Below are 25,855 nucleotides of genomic sequence, written 5' to 3'. Positions count from 1 at the left end.
TACAGAAATGGAAATAGGTGGTCGTAGTGACGGCACCAACATATGGTTGGAAGATCATCTTGGAGTCAAGTATCACATCGAGATTGCATATGGATGAATTTAGTTGCCAGAATAGGGGTGGAGTTGGTAGCTAGGAAACCAAGTTTGGTGCAGGAACAGAGGCCATGCCTTCAGACTTCCTGAAATCAAATTGGAGGAAAGTTCTGCTCATCTGGATGTCTGACAAGCAGTCAATTTAGCAACAATGGTAGCATCAAGACTAGTGGTGGTGAGGTAGTACTGGATGTTATCAGCACATGTATGAAAATCAATGCTGTGCCTTTTGGATGTTATCAAGCAGCGGCAACTAGATGAGAAATAAGAGGGGACCAAGGACCAATCCTTGCAGTGCACCTTGCAGAGTTAATGGTTTAGGAGCTGGAAGAGAAGCCATTGCAAGTGTTACTCTGGCAATGACTAGATAAGGATGGAACCAAACAAATACAGTTCCACCCAGCTGGATGATAGTGGAGAGGGGCTGGAGGAAGATGATGCAGTTAACCATATAAAAGGCTGCAGACAGATCGAGAAGGACAAGAGACAATTTACCGTTGTCAAGTCACAAATGATGTCATTCAACTAGTGGGCTGAAGTCAGGAGAGTGCCCCATTCAAGGTCTTCCAGGACTTCCTGGGAGCACACTATTCTAATGTAGCGGACAATGGAGCAAAGGGCCTGTACAGTGAGACCCCAGGAAGTGGAAGTAGACCAATGAATTTCTAGCCCATTCAGTCAACTTCTCGGTCCCTGCTTGAGTTTTAATTTCCCGTCTCTATGCTTTAACACATCTGTTACCTGCTCAGTTGTATATATGCACATTGCACTGACCACTGATGAAAATCTCAATGTTTTAATTCTGTTTAACATCATTTATTAATATTTAGTGCTGAGTATATTAATGTGCTGAATCTATTCTTGTATTGGGGTTTTCCACAAAAATCTTTGCACTTCATTTTGCCTGAAGTGAATTGTTGACTGTAACATTTCTTGTCAATTATCATTGTCTAATTATAAATGTAGACAGTTTGCAGACTTCTGCAAATGGATGTCTTTTGCAAGTTTCAAAAATCATGTGATATGCCAAGATAATTATATTAATTTTCTGTCCCTGGAATTACTTTACAGGAAAAGGAGTCCTTCTCCAAAATTATGGTCTGTACCCACTCCCAGTACAGGCTGTAAGGACATGATAAAGACGATCCCCGTACAACATCGAATGACTGCTGATCACTCCTCAGCACGGGGGGTAGAAGATGATGAAGTCCTAAAGCACATGCAGGTATACAATGGCAGCTGGATCAGCAATGTAGTGTGTTACCTCTCATGATGGTGTGATGCTCGTTAGCTGACAGTACATTGTCAAGTTGAAAAATGACACACAAATTAAAGCTGGAGAAAGTATGGTTTCCCGACTGAAGTCCAAAAACAAAACTGCTTATAGCTCTGTTGTGATTGGTAGGAACTAGAGCAATTCCTCTGGACCAGCTATATTAATGCTGTAGTTACCAATGCAGGTCAGAAGCTAGGTATTCTGTGGTTTGGCAGGTGGCTCATGCCCTGTCTCCTCAAAGCCGCTCTGCCACTTAGAAGTCATAATTCAGGAGTGTGATGGAATATTCTTTTTCCTGGATGGGTGCAACTGCAACAACACTCAAGCTCAACACCATCCAAGACCAAGTAGTACACTTGATTGCCATCTTATCCACCAGATTAACCTTTCACTCCCTCCACCACTGGCACACCAGGGTTGCAATGCATGTTAACTACAAATGCATGGCAGCAAGTCGCAAAGCCTTTGCTGGCAAACCCGTAGCCTGCACTATCTATAATGACAAAGACAGCAGGTGCATGGGCACACTAACATCTCCAAGATGCCTATTCTGTCAATCAACATCCTGACTGGCACATATATCACCATTCCTTCATTGACACTGAGTCATAATCATGGAGTTCCCTACCTACCTAATGGTAGAATTGTGTGAGTAACATCACCGTATGCATTGCATCATTCAAAAAGAAGGACTGCCAGCATTTTCTCAAGGGCAAATTGAGATGTTTTTGCCAGCAATGTCCAGATCCCAAAATTGAACATTTCAAATAAAAAAAATCTCAATTAATCAATGTAATGTGAAAAGTGAAAATGCCACATTAGTGCAGCTGGGAGCACTCACTGCGTTGAGGTTATTCATGGGTAGCAGAGTAGAGGCAGTTCTTTATGTATATAGTGTTGCATAGCATGGAAATGTCTAAGAGGAACTTGGTTCTCATTTTAGATTTTGTGTCACTATGTACTCTACTTACTGAAGGTTTATTCTAAAAATGGTTAAATGCAAATCTGCTAATCTTTAAATGTGATGAAAACAATCAAGTACAATTAATATTTTTAAAAGGTAGGAAATAAACATTTTTTTTTATTTCATCATGGGATATTGGTGTTGCTGGCAGGGCCAGCATTGTTGCCCAACCCTAATTGCCCTTGAAGGCATTGTCGAAGGAGCATTGATGGGTTGCTGCAGTGCATCTTATATACGGTACACACTGCTGACACTGTGTGTTGGGTTGGAGGGAGTGAATTTTGAAGTTGGTGGATGAGGTGCCGACCAAGCGGACTGCTTTGTTCTAGAAAGCAGTGGAAGCTGCACTCATCCAAGCATGCGGAGGCTATTCCATCACATGCCTGATTTATGCCTTGTAAATGGTGGGCAGACTCTGGGGAGTCAGGAGGTGAGTTATTCAGAATTCCCCATCTCTGACCTGCTCTTGTAGCCACGGTATTTGTACAGCTGGTCCAGTTCAGTTTCTGGTCAATGGTAACACCCAGGATGTTGAGAGTGGGGCATTCAGCAATTGTGGGCAGGATCTTCTGGTCCGCGAGCGGAGGCGGGACCCACTCGCTGACGTGTAAAATGACACGGCATGACGTCGGGTGGAACTCCAGACGTCACCCCGCGTCATTTCCGTTTTCAGGTCGGTGGGGGCGCAGCCGAGTCAGCTGCGCACCCGTTGACTGGCCAACGGCCTATTTGAGGCCATTGAGAAACTAATTAAAATCATTAATGGACCTGCCCATCCAACCATAAGGTTGGCAGGCAGGCCAGGGGCCATGTCGTGCTTCGGAAAAAGCATGAAACCTCATCCATGGGAGAGGATTCATGAGGGTATTTAAATTTTTAATAAAGGTTTCAATAAAAGTTATGGGCATTTCCCAACTCATATGACCGTGTCATATGTCCATGTCAGGGAATTTTTCCATCATTTGTATTACAAGTTTTAATTCGGAGTCAATCTCCCTGAGCAGCACTAAGCCTCAGGGAGACCTGTGCGCTGTTTTGCCTTAATTGGACCACCCACATAAAATGGCGGCGCACCCAATTGGGGGCGCTGATCGGCAGCACACCCACTCCCGCACCTCCCCACAAACAGGGGGAAAATTTTTCCCAGTAATGACATTGAATGTTGAGGAGAGATGGTTAGATTCTCTCTCTTCTTGGAGATGGTCATTGCTTGGCACTTGTTTAGCATGAATGTTACTTGCCACTTGTCAGCCCAAGCCTGGATATTGTCCAGGTCCTCCTGCATATGGACTATGATCCGTATCTGAGGAGTTGCCAACGGTACTGAGCATTGTGCAATCATCAGCAAACATCCCCAAGTGTTGCCTTATGATGGAGGAAGGTCATTGATGAAGCATTTGAAGATGGTTGGGCCTAGGACACTATCCTGAGGAACTCCTGCAATGTCCTAGGAGTGAGATGAATGGCCTCCAACAACCACAACCATCTTGCTTTCTACTAGGAATGACTCAAACCAGCAGAGATTTTTCCCCTTGATTCCCATTGACTCCAGTTTTGTTAGGGCTCCTTGATACCACACTCAGCCAAATACTGCCTTGATGTCAAGGGCAGTCACTCTCACCTCACCTCAGGAGTTCAGCTCTTTTGTCCATGTTTAGACCAAGGCTGTAATGAGGTCAGGAGCTGCGTGGCCCTGGCGGAGTCCAAACTGAGCATCAGTATGCAGGTTATTGCTGAGTAAATGCCACTTGATAGCACTGTCCATGACACCTTCCATCACAATACTGATGACCACGAGTAGACTGAGGGGATGGTAATTGGCCGCGTTGGATTTGTCCTGCTTTTTGTGTACACAACATACCTGGGCATTGTCAGGTAGATGCCAGTGTTGTAGCTGTACTGGAACAGCTTGGCTAGGGATGCAGCTAGTCCTGAGGCACAAGTCTTCAGCACTATCGCTGGAATGCTTTCAGGGCCAAATACTTTGTACTATCCAGTGATTTCAGCTGCTTCTTGAAGTCACGTGGAGTGAATCGAATTTTTCTGAAGACTAGCATCTGTGCTGCTGGGTACCTCATGAGGACGCTGAGATGGATCTTCCACTTGGCACTATTGACTGAAGATTATTGAATAAGTGGAGAAAGTAGCAAATTAAAATTAATTAAAAAAGGTTTTGAAATAATCATGTCTTTGCTTTATCAACGATTTTGCTGTCATCTGTTTAAGAAATAGCCACTTTCACTTAAATTTACTTAAGTTAGGCATTCACATATTGATGATAAAATGAGATCCTAGTCAAGAGGTGTACTTGGCGAAGTGAGCAGGAATCCTGTTGGTATTGCATTAAATGTTTGATGTCACAAAATAATGGTCAGATGTGAAGAGCATAACTGGGAGCTTTCACAATGATGTGCTGAAGGTGGATCATGACAACAGAAGTAGCCTGAATCTGACAGAAGGCTTTTCATTTCATACTGTTTCTCCTTCGTTAATAGAAAGACACCAGTGATGGTGATGAACAATCTGAGGATACAGCAGTTACTCCAACATCTCATCAAGAAGGTAAAGTTTATTAAATAACTTTGTGAAAAGTCGAGAGTGTTTATAAGCTACATATTTCTCAAGCTTAATGCAGATAAGGGCATAGCAGTCTGGAATTTCATTTATATATTCCTTCCTGGACTACACATGAATCATTTTGAGTTGATGTCTTTAATGCATTCTAACTGTATCACTGTAAGTTTATTACAAAGTAACCTATTTGTAAAGTATCTTAAAGTAAAGTGTCTTAAAGTGAAGCATAGGTTAACCAGTGGGATCTGTCACACTGTGGAATCGTAGATTTGTTAATCGGTCTGCAACTCCACTGATGTCTTTTACAAAGTATTTTATATATATTTTATAATATTTATATTTTAAAGTTTTATAGCAACCTTGTTAAGAGTTAATTGTGATAGAGGCAGGAGACTGAAAAAAATGCTCTGGCTAGATCCACTGTATGAGTCAAGGTAGATGGGCTGCATAGGTTTTATAAGGCCATTCTTTTTATTTTTATATCATTCCAGAGGAGTTTATTAATCTATTGATACCACAAAGTATTTGTGTGTTTGTGAAATCTAGTGTTTTATCTTTTGTAAATACTAAGTGCAATTGGGAGCCTGATTTAAAATTCACTGCATGTGTTTCCCAGGGGTCGGGAAACTTAGCATTGAAAAGGAGGTGGATGTTATGGCTCCCTTCGGTAAGTGATTTCCAACACTCCTTGTGGGACAAGAGAAGCAGGAGTGCCACCATTAGTTCCTCAAGAAAACCTTTAGCCATCCCATTACTGATGACAGCGACTCTCTCCCTGCAGGCAATGACAGACCCTCTTCTGCCTCCATCCCACCTCTCCCCCACGCTCCCTCCCAGCTGATCCTGACCTCTGTCCCCACCCCACCTCCCCCTCTCCTGTCACTGACCAAGCCACCCAGTTCCATTTACTGATCTTTCATGCCCTGCTTTTTGTGTTTGCCAGAAACCATCTCTAAGGCTGTGGTCTTCTGCCAACGATGTTCTGATTTGTTAGACCTATAACCTATTGGTTTCACTGACTTTGGTTGGGATGGGGGGTGCGGGTGGTGGGGAAGGTATATATTAGTGACCATGCTAAAACCTATTAAGACCTGTGATTAAGAACTTCTGCTAGCTTTGCACAGAGGATGTTGTCAACCCCTTCATTCTTTTTTTAGCACCCAAGTCACCACAACATTTCCAGAATTCCAGCAACAACTGTGTAAACCAAAAGAACATGTAAATCATCTCACCATTCAGAGCAATCCAGACCAAGGATAAACGGAAGCACTTTGCAACCTGGATGAGGTCTAACTCAAAAACAAACCCAAAGACTTTGTTTTATACTCAATTAGACAAAAAGATGCTCAACACGACTGAGACTTGTTTGCCCAAAGAATCCAATAACTGTGATGAAAAAAGCCCTCCAATTTCACCAGAGATGTGGTTTTGTGATACGTGTTCAGCTTCAAATAAAGTTCCATTGCTGAGATGTAGGATATGTGACGTACTGAAATATGGAGTAATAACACAAAGCTATAAAAGGATCCAGTCAAACGATAATCAGTTACCAAGAATTTTCTGTTCTATAATTACAAATAGATTGTCACAATGTTGAAGTTAATGGATGTACCTTTTTAATATAATATTGCTAATTGAACAGTCTTAAACATTTTTAAAAATTTTAAACATATGTAATATATATGTGTATTGTATGTACATAAGATATATTTTTGAAATCAACAAGCAAGACTCTTGCTACCACCTCACTGAAGCTATTAGTCCTCAAGGTAGCAAGTCACAGCAAACATAAGGAAGCTTTTGAGGTGAATTTGAAAGTTGCTTAAACCAGTAGAATAGCATCAGCAGGGCAAGGGATCAATGGTGATGTGCCAAAAGTGGCTCATTGCTTGGGCTTATACTGCTTACAAGGTTTGTAGAAGATTTTGAGCTAGGAGGGGAAATACTGCTGTCTCAGCTTGCAGGTGGTGCCAGGTTTAAAAGGGGATTCAAATCGCAGAGGCGAAGAGACAAACCATTTACATGAGTTTGGAAATCTGGACTGAAGAATGCCAAATGGCATTCGCTGTTAATAACTACAAAGTTCTGAAACTAGTGAAGGGAAATAAATGGTGGAAATATAAACAAAATAGCTCTAGGCTACAGGAGAGGGAGGAATTTGGGTGTATTGATGGATAGTTGACTGAAATCAGCAAGACAGTGTGTAGCAGCGATAAGGAGAGCTAACTGGATCCTGGAATATATAGTTAGGGGTAAAACACAAATCCCAGAAGGTAATAATCTGGCATGCATGCACTTGGTATAGTTGTACCTGGAGTGCTGTGTATAATTTTGGCCATTGTATCACATTGTACCAGGCTTTGGAGGCAGCAAAGAAAAGAGTAATCAAAAACTAATGCCTAACTTGAGGCATGTGAGCTTTGAGAAATAGTTGCAGGGTCTGAGATTGTTTTCTCTGGAGGAGAGAAGCCCATGCAGATGTACTCAAGGACATAGATAAATTAAACTTCAGTAATATAGCTGAAGTTTCCACAACCCCTGGACTTGAGTGTGGGCTCAAAATTAGAAGACGGAAGCTGCATGGAAGGTGTAAATTTAACTACTTTATGTAGAGAGCAAATTGAAATTTAACAGTGGTTTGATTGTACTTCTGGTGCTGATCTATTAATAGATAAACTCTATGTTTGGATCAATATTTGTGCTTAAATCAGAAGCACCAAACAATAGGAATAAATGGGAAATGGTTTGATTGTATTGTCATTGTCTATTTAGATGATGGTGTATCCTTAAAATAAATTGTCAAAGTTACACATGTGTCATCTATTGTGTATACTAATGGCAAAGCTCATGCACTTCATCTATAATCAGAGTAGTTAGTTTTACATTAATACTTCAAACATCATTTGGAGCCACACAGATTCATCTTTGTCAGACTTTGCAATGTAATCTTACACAACATCTGTGGATCTACTTTTAATACGTGATTTTTCTACGGAGTAACTTGGTGCAAGAATGGACCCTCACAGCTGCATTCAAGTGCAGTTAGAGGTACACTTTGAAAGGTGGAGTGTCTACTGTGTACTGCGTTAAACTGAGGAGTGAGTGTGGGTGCATAACACTTAAGAAATGAAGTTTTGCACTAGTCTTTATATTTAATATTCTAGCATGCAAAGGCGTATAGGTCCCTTTTTCCACAACATGTAAAATATGCTTGAAATTAATTTAAATGAAGCCAGATATAATATTTACTCTGCGGCGCCAGAAAGTGCTTCACAGTTAAATAAAATGGGAGAACAGTGAACATGGATTCATGTTTAAATACATTTCTACCTGAAGCTGTCATGGCAGAATTGCTGTATTGGTGGTGAATTTTAATTGTTGCCCTTCACTGAAGGGAGGAATGAATTGGGTGTATATGGAGTTGCAAATTCCTTCATGGGATATGGGTATTCCTGGCCAGGCTGGAATATATTGTCCATCCCTGGTTGCCCTGAGGGAAGCTGATTCTTCAACCTCTCCAACCCATGTAGTGAAAGCACTCCCACAAATTGAGAAGGCAATTGGCAGTGGAGTCATTGAAAAGAAAACATCACGGGTGAAGCAGGGGAAGATGAAACTACAGCAGTTGGAGCAAATTTCTGTGAAGGATAAGAGAGAATCACTGAAAGACCAAGGGCTGGATTTTGCCGTCGGCGAGCAGGGGGCGGGGCCCGCTCGCTGACGGCAAAATGACGTGGGATGGCATCGGGAGGAACCCCCAATGTCATCCCGGCCCATTTAAATTTTCAGGAAGGCGGGGGCGCAGCGAAATCAGCCGTCTGCCTGCCGACCTGTCAATGGCCAATTGAGGACATTGACAGGATAATAAAAACAATTATAGGCCCTGCCCGTCCAACCTTAAGGTGGGCTTCTGAAAAAACATGAAATTTCATCAACTGGCGGGATGAAGTTTCATGTAGGGTTTAAAAAAGTTTACTAAAGATTCAGTGAAATTTATTAACATGTCCCATCTCGTGTGACAATGTCACATGAGTGGGACATGTTAAGGATTTTAATATTTTTCTATTTTTAAAGTTTTTATACAGCTGTCAGCGATCTCCCTGAGGAAGCACTTAGCCTCAGGGAGATGTGCGCTCTATCGTGCACTTGCGAGAAAGAGCTCACTCTCGCATTTGGGGAATCCACCCCCCCGCCCGCCTGCACAGGAAGCGCATCGCACTAGATGCAAGCAGAGCCTGAATGTGCGCTGTTTTAAAGCTGGACTAAAATTCACCTTCTCTGAACCAAACAGCAACTTTTAGTTAATTGCTTAATTAAAGAAAGACTAGATTCTAGATAGAAATTAACTCTTAAATTAAGTAAACCCTTAAAACTCCCTCATTCATCAAAGTACAAATGAAGCATTCAAATGCAGCCCAAAGCAGCACTCCAGTGCAGGCAAAAACAGCACTGTAGACTTGCTTTTTATGCTGTCTGAATCCAGCTTTTTGAGGGCACTAGTTCCTTTCAATGTGATGTACCTTATCCTTTAGTGTGTAATTGCTATTCAATAACAAAAGATGTTGTGGTATAAGAAAAGCTTATTTGGTCATAAAGCATGTTTCCACCACAAGCCATGTGCACTTTGTCCAGTATAATGTACTGCACCCATCCTGAACGCCACCTAAGGAATACAATCCACCATGGTTAAGCTTCTCCTTTCTCAGGTCACTGCAATCACTCCACAGTTCTTGGTGATTTTACTCTGTTGTGGCCAATATTAAGTATGACTGATTTTAAATATTTAATCACATAATATTATATGGTGAATGGAATCATGGACTCTGGCCACAATATAAAGTTTCTCATGGCTGCATAGTAAACTTTGCAAGCTTTCTGCAGTTATACAGCTACAGCAGAATTCCGAGTTGTGTTATGCTCATATAAAAGGTAGCATATGTTTGTGGATTTATACATTCATGAGATGTTTGTGTCACTGGCAAGGCTAGCATTTATTGTCCATCCCTAAATGTCCTTGAGAAAGTGGTGGTGAGCTGCCAATTCATGTGATGTGGATACTCCACACCGTGCTGTTCGCTAGGAGTTCTAGAATTGTAACCTAACAATGAAGAAATATTTGCAGTTTGGTGGTGCCACCAAACTACTATTGGTGATGGACATTAATCTCCCCTACCCAGGGTATATCCTGTGTCCTTGCTATCCTCAATGCTTCTTCCAAGTGGTGTTCAACATGGAGGAATATTGATTCACCAATTGAGGGAGAGCAGGATGTTTCCTTGCCCATGTTTGATCTGATACCATGAGACTTCATGGAGACCAGACTCATTATTGAGGACTCCCAAGAACATGCCCTTCCAACTATATACAACTGTGCTGCAGCCTCTGGTGAGCCTTTTCTACAGGTAGAACAGGACATACCCAGGGACGTGATGGTGGAATCTGGGAATATGATTATGTTATGCCATTGCTTGGTTAGTCTATGGAACAGTTCCCTCAATTTGTTAATGAGGAGGACTTTGTAGAGTTGACTGGGCTGGGTATGTCTTTGTCAAGTTTGGTGCCTAGGTTGATGTTAGGTGGTTCGTTCAGTATTTGTCTTATTCAATGCTTCTGCAGCAGTTTGATTAAAAACAAAGGCAGTTAAGAGTCAACTATATTGCTGTGGATCTGGAGTTACTTACATGTCAAGCAACGTCAACAGAATTTCTTTCCTAAAGGACATTAGGGAACTAGAATGGTTTTTGCTCCATTCTGGTTGTTTCATGATCACCATTACAGTTACTAGCTTTTTATTCCAGGTGTATTTAATTAACTAATCTTAAATTCCTAGCTGTCATAGTTGCATTTAAACTTGTGCACTCCAGATCATTAGTCCAAACCTTTAGATTACTAATCCAGTGAGATAATCACTGTGCCACCATACTCTCAATTGACTATCTATATAAAATAATTGCGAGTAAAACTAATACTTAAGTTGCTGAATATAAAGTGTAAATAATGTTATCTTATTATATTTCTCTGAATTTTCCATAACAGATGCAATCCAAAGTACCAGCCAAAGTGCGAATGAAATGCAACAGCCTGTTTCTCAGATTCCTCAAACTGTAAGCAGCCTATTACTAATGTAGATAGATATATCTTTGCTGTTGTTAACAGCTGTCCTAAAAATAATGTTACTCGTTTGGTGATGTTATTGATAAACAATTAGTCCCCTGTTAGTTGGTCCAGTTATTTAACCACAATGAACTTAGTTTGTGTTTGTGTACAGACTTTTTCACAGAGGAAATCCTTTCAGGGATGAGTACATTTAACTTTACTGGGACAAAATTCTGAAGCTTGAGAAAATTAAATAGAGTGCGTTCTGTGTACCCAGCCAGTGTTAGGATTAGGATTAGGGTCAGGTTCTCGTTCATGGGCTTTGAAATGTGGGAATAATGGCAGGACTGTACAGGACAGGATAAAGCATCCTGGTTGTTTCAAAGATGTCAATATTAGAACCACTTGCACTTTCTCTTCCTATACCACAAAGAAATTTTCAGGACTTGGGTGGCAGGAGTTGTGAAAACAATATTGGGACTAATTTTTATCTCTCTACTGCCCTGGATTTGGTGGAAACTGGGTGGTAAAATCACAAACTGAGCTGCCAACTTGCTACTGGAGTTTCTTCCATTCCAATTTTCACAGGACCTCAATTTAGGCAGCCAGAGCTGCTGCCAGGAATGGTCTTGTTTATATAGGCAAATTGGGTCAGGACCTCAGTGCCATTTTCATCATTGTCTGCATCACTACCACCAGTTCCTCAACCCACCCACAAACTCTGGATGCTACAAATCTAAAGAATGAACCTCAGCTTCAGTTAGGGAAAACTGGAAGTCAATCTGCTATTTATTTTTACTGTGGTCATTTACATGGTTTGAATCTTAACAGTTTCCAGTATGTCACCTCCTTGCTGTTGACAGTATTGGAAACATTTTCCAGCTGCTGTAAACTGCTGCTTCATTCCACTTCCCTGCACTTCCACCTGTCCCCTTTGAAGTGCTGCACTAGGCTGATTTATAATCAGCTGCCCCATTCAGATTTCCCACCCTCCCAATCATCGAGCTGCTGATAAACACTGTGATTCGTGCTGGCAGCTCACCTATTCAATGTAAATAAATGGAGCCCGATCACAAAAATTGATTGGGTGGAGAAGATGGACCTGCCCACAGCCCACCCAATGTACACTCAGCATGAAAATTGCCTCCATTATCACTTTACCTCTGAATTTTGTGTTTTAAACCAGCTTAGACTGATGCGGTCAGAAGGTTCTTATGTTGCCTCCTACCTGAAATTAATTTGAGCAGTCTCAACATGATTCCTGGCGAGTTAGAGCCCAGACCATCAGGCTCTCCATCTGAAAAACCACAGGGATATATGATTTGATGTAGAAATGCTGACAACCTGGGGTGTTGTTCTGAGGTTGAGTGTTAAAATTGCTAGTTAAGTAGGCGGACCATCATTACTTTAACTTTGCTGTACTGGGCAGTTAAGTGTTTCATTCGGAAACTGGATGCAAGCCTGGGTCAGTGATAATATGTCTGTTCCATCCCTCACCAATAGAAACATTCCCCTTCAGATTTATTTAGTGCTGGGGAGGCAATGGCCTCAGTTTTCATGCTGTAGAGTGTAAGAGTATTCCTCCCAAATACATTCGGAAATTCTGGTATAACAGTGCAAGAATTTGTTGCAAACCCACAGCAGTGAGGAGAATATCAAATTCATTCCATTTGTTTCATTCAAGGATCTCACACCTATCACTCGTGTTCCAACTAGCCAGGGACACCGCAAGTGTTTGGCTAAAACACCAGACAATGAAAGCCTGTCGAAAAGGTATTGCCATTCAATTCTCCTTTTGAGCAATGTTTACATCTTGATAGCTGCTGAAAGGTAAAGTTAATATAATTCATGTTCATTTGCCGACAAGAGTTGCAACCATTTGCATTACTAGCTTATTGTAAGTATTTATTTTAATTATCAAATTACATCATTGTTTTCCTTTTATATTTATAGAAATCTAGTCATTTCATCCGAATGTGATGAATTGCCTTCCAGTGGTCTGTTTGTTTCTGTTCAATCCCATCAAATTTTCCAGAATTCCGCTACGTTCAGAACTAATTTGTATAAAGTGTGCTATTGTTCAGGATATTAGGTACTCCAATGTAATTGCACAAATTAAACTCCACTCATACAGTGACTCCAGTTATATAATCCTTTAAAGTACATGCTATGAGATACAGTTTATCTTCTTAAAATTACTTATTTCCCCCCAGGTGTGAATTTCTTATGGCGTTATTGGCTTAAAAATTTGGGTTTCACTCGCGCGGGGTCAAAATTTGCAACTTTCCCATGCCCATGCAGTTCGATGTGGGGGCGATTCCGTTTTCATGTACTGACATTACCTGCATAATCAGGACTTTGGCCCATGTGGCAGCACATTTTCTCTGTCCTCCAAGGTACCAGTGACCTTTGCCACAGCAGGGGGCCCCTGGTGCAGTGAGCAGTGCGAGAGGCTAGTGCTGTGATAAGTAAGAGATTTGCTTACCAATCACATCATACGGCCAGCCTCTCCTCTTAAAGGCAAGCTGAAGCTTTAAAAGAAAGCTGTATAAAAATGTTGCTACAATGGAAATTAGTTTAAAGTGAACACCAGGGCAGAAAGAGGTTCCAGAGTGATGGTTGTAGTATTGGGAGCATTAATACCTTCAGGTGGACAAGGAGAGATGCCACGGACTAGTGGTAGGGGTCAAGAGGCCCTCAAGGACCAGCCTTAGAAGGGAGTGGGAGCAGGTAGACAGGGAAGTCAATTCCCAGGGTCTAGGCCTGAGGACTTGGCAGCAGTGTCACAAGAAGTCTAATGACCTCACACGGGTAATCTGTGAATGCATCTTCGTATGACATCTCCTACCCATCATAACACCAATTGCTCACGCTGCCCATTATACACATCCCCATCACTCACCCAGCAGCACACCATGGCACTCAGGACTCACACCTCAAATGCAGATACTCCACTTCACCCTCACACGCCTACCAATGCTGCCAACCTCAAACCCATATCTGGCTGACTCCACATACCTCCAGCTATTCAGCTGTAGCAGGCACAAACACAGTGCTGCACAACCACTCAAAATTCTTCCCTCTCTCTTACAGCACACAATAGAAGGGAGCAGAACCAGGGCACTTGCATCCCTTGAACCCTACAGAGGAAACGGCCGTCCCCAATAGGGCACAGCTGCGATGAGGCCCATGGCATCTAGCACAGCTAAGAACATTGAAAATAATCGTGCCTTGTACCCCTTCTCAAATCCCAGAACACCGTCATCCTGTTATCTGCCCCACCTCCCTCACCGCTTTTGAGTTCCTGTTTTCAGACAGCCAATAGCTGCTGCCTGCCCAACCACAGTAGCCCCAGAAGGAGGAAAGAGTAGCAGTGAAGCATTAATGAGGATGCTCTGTCATTCGATTAGCACGTGGTGAGTCATCTGCACGAGTGAGCAGGAACCAGGCCAGAGGTAAAGCATGGTTTGTTTGCCATTCACTGGTGGGCGTGGTTGTGGTAATCTGATGTGTAGTATACCTTTAAGGAGAACGTTATAATAGAAGATTACAGGATCTTAGTATTCAATAGCAGAGTAGCGTGGGCTACCTCTGTAGTCAGTAGTCAGTAGTTAGTAGCAGCAGTAGTGTAGAGATAGAGTTTGAAGTGTTAGCACATGTTTAGTTGCTGCTGAGTACTTTGTAAATAAACACCGAGTTTCTACATATGAAGTGTCTGCTACTCAACTCTATCATTAGTACCAAATCGGCCACCCCTTACAACAAGCGTGCGAACAGGATCCAACAAACTGGTGACTAGGATCCTACAAACTGGCGACAAGGATTAAACAAGTTAAACAGAAGCAAGCAAGAGAAACAAAATCAGGACCGTACCTCACAAAGCAATTGTAGATAGAAGTTCCGTTCAAATCATCAAAGTAACCCCCTCACAGCATGCCGCAATTCAGAAGAATTGATATTTTCAACCCAGCAATGGACGAACTACATTGAACATCTCTCGTTCTTTTTCCAAGCAAATTAAAGTACAGGGGAAGAGAAGAGGCAGGCGATTCCCTTGAGCACATGTGGGAATAAGATTTATTGCTTGGTTTGAAGTTTGACGACGCCCAGCGCCCCAGACTCGAGAAATTTTGATGAATTTTGATGGAACTGTTGAAGGGCCATTATCAACCAAAGTCCTCAGTAGCCATGCAAAGGTTCAAGTTTAATTCTAGAATTAGAGCCCCAGGGGATACAGTTGCAAGCTTATGTGGAAAGCTTGAAGCAATTAACGGAGCATTGTGAGTTTGGTACATCCTTAAACCATATGCTTAGAGATCGTTTTGTGTGCGGTGTGAATGAGGACACAATTCAGAAGCGATTATTATCCGAAACAAGTTTAGATTTTAAGAAGGCGTTAGAGATTGCACTGACAGTGGAAAGTGCAGTTAGAGATTCGAAAGCCATACAGGGCAGACAAAATGGCGCCATCCTCCACATTGGGCGGGGAAACCCCAGCCAAAAAGGGCATGAAAATGCAACCCTCTACTGAGAGGCAGGAAACAGCCTCCGCTAGCAAAAAAATGAGAAAATCAACTTTGCAGCAAAAAAAAGGAGTAATATCAATAGAGGTGGAAACAAACAATCCTTTAACAATTGGTATGTAAAAAAAATAATGTTTTACTATCACGTAAACGGTTACAAAATGAGACAGTGTAAAGAAAGAGTAAAGCAGACTTTTAAACATAAGAAAAAAAACAGAGATCTACAGTGTAGAAGAGCCTGAAGCAACAAATTCAGATATTTATTCATTGCATAACTTGAAGGTTGGAAGAACAGAACCAATCTATTTCACAGTGAAAGTGAATGGCAGACCTGTTCGAATGGAAGTGGACACAGGAGCTTCTACTACAGTAATTGGGGAACATACTATGTAACTTCTGAGTAATCAATTTAAATTTGGAAGATATAACTGCCCCAGTAAAAACATACACGGGTGAAAACATCCAAGTCAAAAGCATAAGTAGTGTAATTGTTAATTACGGGAGCCAATCGATAAAGCTACCCTTTATGATAGTAACAGGTGAGGAGGCAGGGCTCCTAGGGCAAAACTGGCTAAAAGAGATTAAAACAAAAAACTACTGCGGATGCTGGAAATCCAAAACAAAAAAAGAATTACCTGGAAATACTCAGCAGGTCTGGCAGCATCGGCGGAAAAGATTCCCCATTCTTCTCTGCCGCTGCTGCCAGACCTGCTGAGTTTTTCCAGGTAATTCTAAAAGAGATTAAGTTGGGATGCGCTGAAAGTTTTCCAATTGAGAGCAAGTGAGTTACCAGAGCCACTACAAAAGTACGCCACAGTCTTCAGGCACGAACTTGTGAAAATCCAGGGACTGCAGGTAAAAGTTCATGTGGATCCAGAGACAACTCCCCAATTCATAAAGGCCAGACCAGTACCTTATGCACTGAGAGAAAAGTTCGACACCGAATTTGACAGGCTAGAAAAACTGGGTGTAATACAACCTGTGCAGTTCTCAAAATGGGCAGTGCCATAGTCCCCGTCCTTAAACCTGACCGGAGCGTCCATGTTTGTGGAGACTACAAATTGATGGTTACTAAAGTAGCTAAACTAGACAGTTACCCCAGACCAAAATTCAAACACCTGTATGCCAAACTGGCAGGTGGAACCACCTACACGAAGCTTGATATGAGGCATGCAAATTAACGATTAGTTAAACAATGCCTCCCGGGAATTTGTCTCAATTAATACCCAGAAAGGGTTGCACCAGTACACTCGATTGCCTTTCGGCATCCTCTCAGCTTGCGCCATCTTCCAGTGAACAATGGAAAGTTTACTGCAGGGACTGCCCCAGGTTGTAGTCTATTTAGATGATGATTTTGTGACAGAGTTCACTGAAAAAGAGCGCATGGAAAACTTGGAAGAAGTCTTAAAACATTTCTTGCAAGCTGGAGTGCATTTGTAAAAAGAAAAGTGCAGATTCCAAGCAAGGGAGGTAATCTATTTGGGTCACCGGGTAGATTCACAGAGCCTCCACCTGGTTGAGGAGAAAGTGAGAGCCATAAGAGAGGCACTTGTGCCAAAGAACACCTCACAGCTCAAAACATTCCTAGGAATGATCAACTATTATGGACGGTTATTACCAAATTTATCTACAGAACTAGCACCCCTAAAAAATCCACTCAAAAAGAACCAATATTCGTCTTAGGCGCCCCAGAATGAAGGTTCCGAGGAGGTCAAACAATTAATGCACTCGTCCAACCTATTAGTACATTATGACCAGAGGAAAGAATGAATGTTGACTTGTGACGCATCCCCTACGGAGTGGGAGCAGTACTCTCCCAATGGATGGACGATGGCAGGAATGGTCTATTGGTTGCGTATCAAGAACGCTTACCAAAGCAGCAGAAGGTTACTCGCAGATAGGAAAAGAAGGCCTGTCAATCATCTTTGGTGTTAAGACATTTCACCAGTATGTACACGGCCACCATTTTCCTATCGTTTCACCACAAGCCATTGCTAGGATTGTTCAGCCAAGATAGGGCTATACCACCCATAGCCTCGGCAATAAAACAACGATGGGCTTTAATCCTTGCAGGATACGAGTATACTTTCATTCATAGGCCTGGAAGTCAAATTGCAAATGCCAACGCACTTACTCTTTTTCCTTTATAAGAAAAGGATGTGGAAGTCCCATCACCACAAGAACATATTTTCTTGTTACATTTCTTTGATTCATCACCAGTATGCGCTTGGCAGATCAGAGATTGGCCAAATAGGTACCTAGTCCTATTACAAGTACAAGAAGTACTTCATGGTTGGCCACAAGAGCCTGTATCTGAAAAAATGAATCATATTTCAACAGAAGGCATGAAATCACCAGCCAGGATGGTATCTTATTGTGGGGAGCATGAGTGATAGTAACTCCAGGGGTAGAGAGCCATTGCTACTTGAGCTACACAGTTGACTTCCAGGAATATCCCGAATGAAGACCATAACACGCAGCTACCTATGGTGGCCTGGGATGGATGGCGAAGTAGAGTTTAGTGAAGAATTATGCGCAATGTCAGCAACTGCAAAAGTTGCCTTCAACAGCTCCATTGCACCCATGGGAATGGCAAGGAAGACCAAGGGACTGGTTACACATTGACTATGTGGGACCTTTCATGGGAACAATGTTTCTGCTCATTGTTGATGCCCGCTTAAATTGGATGGATATATATCGGGTGAAGTCACCAACATCTTCTGTTACAATTGAGAAGCTACGTCAAAGCTTTGCCATTAACGGACTACCAGATGTAGTCGTTTCTGATAACGGCACAGCATTTACGAATGCTGAGTTTCAGTGGTTTATCAGCATCAGCAGTATCACTTATATAACTACTTCACTGTAGCACCCTTCCTCAAATGGACTGGCCAAAAGGGCAGTTCAAACATTCGAGGCAGGCATGAATAAGTTAACTGAAAGTTCCTTAACAACCAAGCGAGCACGCTTTCTTTTCCATTATATGACCACTACTCACACAACATCAGGTGTCATGCCTGTGGACTTATTGATGAAACGTTGTCTCAGAACGAGATTGAGCTTAATAACGCCAAATATAGGGGGGGAAGTTGGAAAGGAATCAGGGAAGTCAGAAAACTAAACACGACTGGCATAGTCACACAAGGAAATTTACTGTGGGAGAAATGGTATATATGAAGAACTTTGGAGAAGGACCAAAGTGGTTATCAGGTGAAATAAGTGCAGTGACTGGACCTCTTTCTTACCACGTGAAGGTGGAAGGCCGAGTCATGTGGAGACATGTAAATCATCTAAGGAAGAGAGAAACTAGGCACCAAGAAATGATTCCACCAGTGTTGTGACTGGTTCAGTGCTTCCTGTTGAGAGAACTCCACCTAGTACATATGTGTCTGAAACATATGTTGTTCCTTCAAGAGTGGAGGATACAGATCTGCAGGAGCCCACCAAAGCACTTGCTGTTCAGGCAACTCCAGAAAAGGAGGTTCCTGACAAGGCATCTGAAGTTGTAGAGCTGAGAAGCTCTACACATATAAGGAAACCCCCCCAGAAAGACAGAATTTGTAAATTACTTACCAGTGTAAATAATTTGCAATTTTGAGAAAATTGTAATTGTAAATATAAAATGTATATCTGAGTAAAGGCGGACGGATGTGGTAATCTGATGTGTAATGTACCTTTAAGAATGTTTTTTTTTAATTTATTCATTCATGGGATGTGGGCTTCGCTGGCTGAACCAGCATTTATTGCCCATACTTAGTTACCCTTGGGAAGGTGGTGGTGATCTGCCTTTATGAACCGCTGCAGGCCATGTGGTGTAGGTACACCTAATGTACTGTTAGGAAGAGCGTTCCAGGATTCTGACCCAGCAACAATGAAGGAACAGTGATATGTTTCCAAGTCAGGGTGGTGATGGAAGGTCACATAATCTTAGTATCCAATAGCAGAGCAGTGAGGGCTACCTCTGTAGTTCGTAGTCTGTAGTCAGTAGTTAGTAGCAGCAGTAGTGTAGAGATAGAGTTTGAAGCATTATCACATGCTTATTTGCTGCTGAGCACCTTTTGTAAATAAACAGAATTTCAACCTAATGAAGTGTCTGCTACTCAACTCAGTCATTAGCTCCAAATCGGCCACCTCTTATAACAAGCATGCGAACAGGATCCAACAAACTGGTGAATAGGATCCAATAGAGGTTGTAGATTAATACTGCTGCAGAGGACACAAATGAGGACCCCAATGCATGGCATACAGGAGAACTCTGATGGGCAGGCACATCAAGATATTGGATGCATTGCCTGACCTGCCTAGCAGCCTTCTGTCACTATCGAGGAGCATGGAGGAGTCAGGCTCCAACTTAGCAAAGAGCATTGTGTGGTGTTTGCCATCTTTGCAGCCTCTGCTCCACTTTCCTGTCATTTTGCAGGTCCAGAGGCACTGCTGTCTCTACACTTCTTAAAGTCTTCGTGTAGACTCCTCTGGCACCTCCTGTGAGGATGCAGCAGCACTCCCTGGCAAATCCAGGAACTCAACAAAGTATCTTCGAAAACAGTCCTTTGAGACATGCTGCAGTAGAAAAAGTTCCAAAAAGTCGCGTTACCTGAGATTTTTTTCATTTATTTGTTAGGTGTGAGCATCCCTGGCAAGATAATGCTGAACCCTAACTGCACTAGAAAAGGTGGTGATAAGCCACCCCCTTGTAGTGGTGCAGTCCATGTGGTATAGGTTCTCCCTCATTGCCGTTAGGGAGAGAGTTCAAGGATTTTGACCCAGCGACAGTGAAGGAATGAAGATGTAGTTCCAAGTCAGCAAGTATGTGACTTGGAGGGGAACTTGGAGGTTCAGGTTTTCCCATCCATCCCGTGACGTTGTTCTTCTAACTGGTAGAGGTTGCAGGTTTGGAAGGTGCTGTCAAAGAGGGCTAGGTGAGTTACTGCAATGCACCTTGTAGATGGTGCACACTGCTGCCACTGTACAACAATGACGGAGGGGTGAATGTTTACGGTGGTGGATGAAGCAGGCTGCTTTATCTTGGATTGTGTTGAACTACTTGTGTTGTTGGAGCTGCACTCAACCAGACAAGTGGAGAATATTATATTGTATCCTGACTTGTGCCTCGTAAATGGCGAACAGGATTTGGGGAGTCAGGAGATGGGCTACTCACTGAAGAATGCCCAGGAATTTTCTGCTCTCATTGGTGGCAGGCTTGAGCAGACAATATGGCAAGAAGGCCAAAAGTCAATTTTACGTCATCGTGAAACCGGTTTGCAATCGTCCGCTCTGCCAGTCAATGGCAGGCCATGTTTCCCACCATCCAACGTCAGGAACATGATTTTACTCCATTTGCGTCTCATCATTGCACACGCTAGAATCATACCACACGTCAAATTTACCTCCCACGCCAGCATGAATTCAGAATGGCATGACTTACGAGTGCACCTGGCAAGCCAAATTTCGAAGGGAACTTGTGAGTGTGCACAACCTTGCGCAGCACTTGCGAGGATCACCCGTAGAACATCAAGGAAGAGGTGCCACACATTCATGGGGAGGGCACAGGCACATTGCTTTTTCCCAGTGGCTTTCAGTGCGGTGCCTGGCCAGGGGCTCCAGTATGGGTAGGGGTGGGTAAGGCAGCACAGACTGAAGTAAGTACACAAGCACATGTTGATGGGGTGGGGCTCACGGTGGGTTTGGCAGGGGGGCGGTGGGTGGAGGAGGAGGGACGTGGCCAAACACTTGGAAAATCTTGTCAAAAGTGAGTATTCTTCCACGGCTGAGACCGTTCAGCAGCAGCTATATTGATGTGCTTGGAGTCGGGTCTCTGAAGCATTTCTGCCCATTCAATCAACGCAAAAGCACAAATGTGCCACCAAATGCTCCGGAACCTTTCACCCCTTGGGCGCAGACTGCAAGTTAGTGTGTGTTTTAGGGGGCTGCAGGACAATTGGACAACTGGGCAAGTTGTACAATCCCCTTGCGAAAGGTGGCCACGACGCAGTCACTGGTGGAGGCGCTCACAGCCCCTTGCAATGTCAGTCTAACCACACAGTCTTGCAGTGTGGGTTAGGAGAATGCCTGCGCCTCAGCTGAGAGCACAGCATGCAGTCTAGTAGCCGAAGCTGCCGCCAATCAGCCAAACGGAGTGAAAGAAAGGTGAGTGGGGTCTCAGGTAGCTACGTAGAGCACTACACACTGGCCATCCAAGTGGTGGCCAGCACTCTCCTGCATGTGTGTAGGGGTCTTCAGACTGAACCAAGAAAGGTCCTCAGTACACTTATGCTAACCCACCCGTTTCTCTCTTTGACCCTGCAGGAGGAGAACATCAGGATTCTGGTGATCTAGTGGCATGCCTTATGCCTTACAGGTAGCAGAGAAGAAGAAGAGTTTGACAGGGGGGCTTGACTCACTGGAGGAGCACCATCCTCAAGATGAAGGGGCGGCAGGGCCTCCTGCACATGCAGCTGAAGATCCACAGAGAGCCGTTGCTCGTAGGTGCCGCACTAGACCAGGGTCTATAGATGGTGCTTGTCATTTCTGCAGATGACTGAGCACCAGTGTTGCTGAAGACTGCGCATGTCGAGGGAACTGGTTAGTCACATATGCCACCTGCTGCAGGGTTTGGCACCACGGAGAGAGGGAGGGCATCCACAGCCAGTGGCCATGAAAGTGACCACAGTGCTCAAAGATGAGAATTTTAAAATAGAGACCTTACCTGGCTGGGGGCCAATGTAGGTCAGCGAACAGAGGTGATAGGGTTTTGTTGCAACACAGGGAGCAGAGTTAAAACAAGGGCAAAGTGGGGCAATGTTACAGAAATGGAAATAGGTGGTCGTGGGGGCGGCACCAACATATGGTTGGAAGATTATCTTGGAGTCAATTATGACATCGAGATTGCACATGGATGAATTTAGTTGCCAGAATAGGGGTGGAGTTGGTAGCTAGGAAACAAAGTTTGGTGCAGGAACAGAGGCCATGCCTTCAGCCTTCCTGAAATCAAATTGGAGGAAATTTCTGCTCATCTGGATGTCTGACAAGCAGTCAATTTAGCAACAATGGAGGCATCAAGACTAGTGGTGGTGAGGTATGACTGGATGTTATCAACATATGTATGAAAATCCATGCTGTGCCTTTTGGATGTTGTTGAGCAGCGGCAACAAGATGAGAAATAAGCGGGGACCAAGGACCAATCCTTGCAGTGCACCTTGCAGAGGTAATGGTTTAGGAGCTGGAAGAGAAGCCATTGCAAGTGTTGCTCTGGCTATGACTAGATAAGGATGGAACCAAACAAATACAGTTCCACCCAGCTGGATGGTAGTGGAGAGGCGCTAGAGGAAGATGATGCAATTAACCCTATAAAAGGCTGCAGACAGATCGAGAAGGACAAGAGACAATTTACCGTTGTTAAGTCACAAATGATGTCATTCAACTAGTGGACTGAAGTCAGGAGAGTGCCCCATTCAAGGTCTTCCAGGGCTTCCTGGGAGCACACTATTCTAATGTAGTGGGCCATGGAGCAAAGGGCCAGCACAGTGAGACCCCAGGAAGTGGAAGTAGACCAATGAATTTCTAGCCCATTCAGTCAACTTCTCAGTCTCTGCTTGAGTTTTAATTTCCAGTCTCTATACTTTAACACATCTGTTATCTGCTCAGTTGTATATATGCACATTGCACTGACTACTGATGAAAATCTCAATGTTTTAATTCTGTTTAACATCATTTATTAATATTTAGTGCTGAGTATATTAATGTGCTGAATCTATTCTTGTATTGGGGTTTTCCACAAAAATCTTTGCACTTCATTTTGCCTGAAGTGAATTGTTGACTGTAACATTTCTTGTCAATTATCATTGTCTAATTATAAATGTAGACAGTTTGCAGACTTCTGCAAATGGATGTCTTTTGCAAGTTTCAAACATCTTGTGATATGCCACGATAATTATATTAATTTTCTGTCCCTGGAATTACTTTACAGGAAAAGGAGTCTTTCTCCAAAATTATGGTCTGCACCCACTCCCAGTACAGGCTGTAAGTACATGATAAAGATGACCCCCGTACAACATCGAATGACTGCAGGTCACTTCTCAGCATGGGGGGTAGAAGATGATGAAGTCCTAAAGCACATGCAGGTATACAATGGCAGCTGGATCAGCAATGTACTGTGTTACCTCTCATGATGGTGTGATGCTCGTTAGCTGACAGTACCCTGTCAAGTTGAAAAATGACACACAAATTAAAGCTGGAGAAAGTATGGTTTCCCGACTGAAGTCCAAAAACAAAACTGCTTATAGCTCTGTTGTGATTGGTAGGAACTGGAGCAATTTAACTGGACCAGCTATATTAATGCTGTAGTTACCAATGCAGGTCAGAAGCTAGGTATTCTGTGGTTTGACAGGTGGCTCATGCCCTGTCTCCTCAAAGCCGCTCTGCCACTTAGAAGTCATAATTCAGGAGTGTGATGGAATATTCTTTTTCCTGGATGGGTGCACCTGCAACAACACTCAAGCTCAACACCATCCAAGACCAAGTAGTACACTTGATTGGCATCTTATCCACCAGATTAACCTTTCACTCCCTCCACCACTGGCACACCAGAGTTGCAATGCATGTTAATTACAAATGCATTGCAGCAAGTCGAAAAGCCTTTGCTGGCAAACCCGTGATGAAAACAAACAAGTACAATTAATATTTTTAAAAGGTAGGAAATAAAATTTTTTTAAAAATTTCTTCATGGGATATTGGTGTTGCTGGCAGCGCCAGCATTGTTGCCCAACCCTAATTGCCCTTGAAGGCATTGTCGAAGGAGCATTGATGGGTTGCTGCAGTGCATCTTATATACGGTACACACTGCTGCCACTGTGTGTTGGGTTGGAGGGAGTGAATTTTGAAGTTGGTGGATGAGGTGCCGACTGCTTTGTTCTAGATGGTGTTGAGATTCTTGGGAGTTGTCGAAGCTGTACTCATCCAGGCAAGCGGAGGCTATTCCATCACATGTCTGACTTGTTCCTTGTAAATGGTGGGCAGACTCTGGGGAGTCAGGAGGTGAGTTATTCAAAATTCCCCATCTCTGACCTGCTCTTGTAGCCACAGTATTTATACGGCTGGTCCAGTTCAGTTTCTGGTCTATGGTAACCCCCAGGATGTTGAGAGTGGGGCATTCGGCAATGGTGGGCAGGATCTTCTGGTCAGCGAGCAGGGTCGGGACCCACTCGCTGACGTGTAAAATCACGCGGGATGAAGTCGGGTGGAACTCCGGATGTCACCCCGTGTCATTTCCGTTTTCAGGTTGGTGGGGGCGCAGCCGAGTCAGCTGTGCGCCCGTTGACCTGCCAAAGGCCTATTTGAGGCCATTGAGAAACTAATTAAAATCATTAATGGACCTGCCCATCCAACCTTAAGGTTGACAGGCAGGCCAGGAGCCCTGTTGGGCTTCAGAAAAAGCATGAAACCTCAACCATGGGAGAGGATTCATGAGGGTATTTACATTTTTAATAAAGGTTTCAATAAAAGTTATGGGCATGTCCCAACTCATATGACACTGTCACATGAGTTGGGACATGTACATGTCAGGGAATTTTTCCATCATTTGTATTACAAGTCATAATTCAGAGTCGATCTCCCTGAGCAGCACTTAGCCTCAGGGAGACCATGGCGCTGTTTTGCCTTAATTGGCCCACCCACATAAAATGGCAGCGCACCCAATTGGGGGCGCTGATCGGCAGCACACCCACTCCTGCACCTCCCCACCAACAGGGGGAAAGCTTTTCCAAGTAATGCCATTGAATGTCGAGGAGAGATGGTGAGATTCTCTCTCTTGTTGGAGATGGTCATTGCTTGGCACTTGTTTAGCATGAATGTTACTTGCCACTTGTCAGCCCAAGCCTGGATATTGTCCAGGTCCTCCTGCATATGGACTATGATCCGTATCTAAGGAGTTGCCAACGGTACTAAGCATTGTGCAATCATCAGCAAACATCCCCAAGTGTTGCCTTATGTTGGAGAAGGTCATTGATGAAGCATTTGAAGATGGTTGGGCCTAGGACACTATCCTGAGGAACTCCTGCTGCAATGTCCAAGGAGTGAGATGAATGGCCTCCAACAACCACAACCATCTTGCTTTCTACTAGGTATGACTCATACCAGCAGAGATTTTTCCCCTTGATTCCCATTGACTCCAGTTTTGTTAGGGCTCCTTGATACCACACTCAGCCAAATGCTGCCTTGATGTCAAGGGCAGTCACTCTCACCTCACCTCAGGAGTTCGGCTCTTTTGACCATGTTTAGACCAAGGCTGTAATGAGGTCAGGAGCTGAATGGCCCTGGCAGAGTCCAAACTGA

At 43.4% G+C, this 25,855-nt stretch overlaps 1 protein-coding gene across 1 annotated transcript in view; it reads left to right on the top strand.

Annotated features, from left to right (window-relative positions):
- The window catches only part of LOC144680443 (uncharacterized), an 80,177-nt gene that overhangs the window by 32,233 nt on the left and 22,089 nt on the right, over window positions 1–25,855 (top strand). Inside the window, exons 5-9 of the mRNA XM_078541407.1 lie at window positions 1,165–1,318; window positions 4,829–4,895; window positions 10,944–11,011; window positions 12,688–12,776; window positions 23,493–23,646. Of these exons, the coding sequence (XP_078397533.1) occupies window positions 1,165–1,318; window positions 4,829–4,895; window positions 10,944–11,011; window positions 12,688–12,776; window positions 23,493–23,646 (532 nt within the window). The remainder of the gene's footprint in view (window positions 1–1,164; window positions 1,319–4,828; window positions 4,896–10,943; window positions 11,012–12,687; window positions 12,777–23,492; window positions 23,647–25,855) is intronic.

Source organism: Cetorhinus maximus, chromosome 5 (assembly GCF_964194155.1).
Source record: "Cetorhinus maximus chromosome 5, sCetMax3.hap1.1, whole genome shotgun sequence".
Taxonomy (NCBI): domain Eukaryota; kingdom Metazoa; phylum Chordata; class Chondrichthyes; order Lamniformes; family Cetorhinidae; genus Cetorhinus; species Cetorhinus maximus.
Note: the sequence above shows the minus strand (reverse complement) of the source record. Positions and strands in the feature narration are given on the sequence as shown.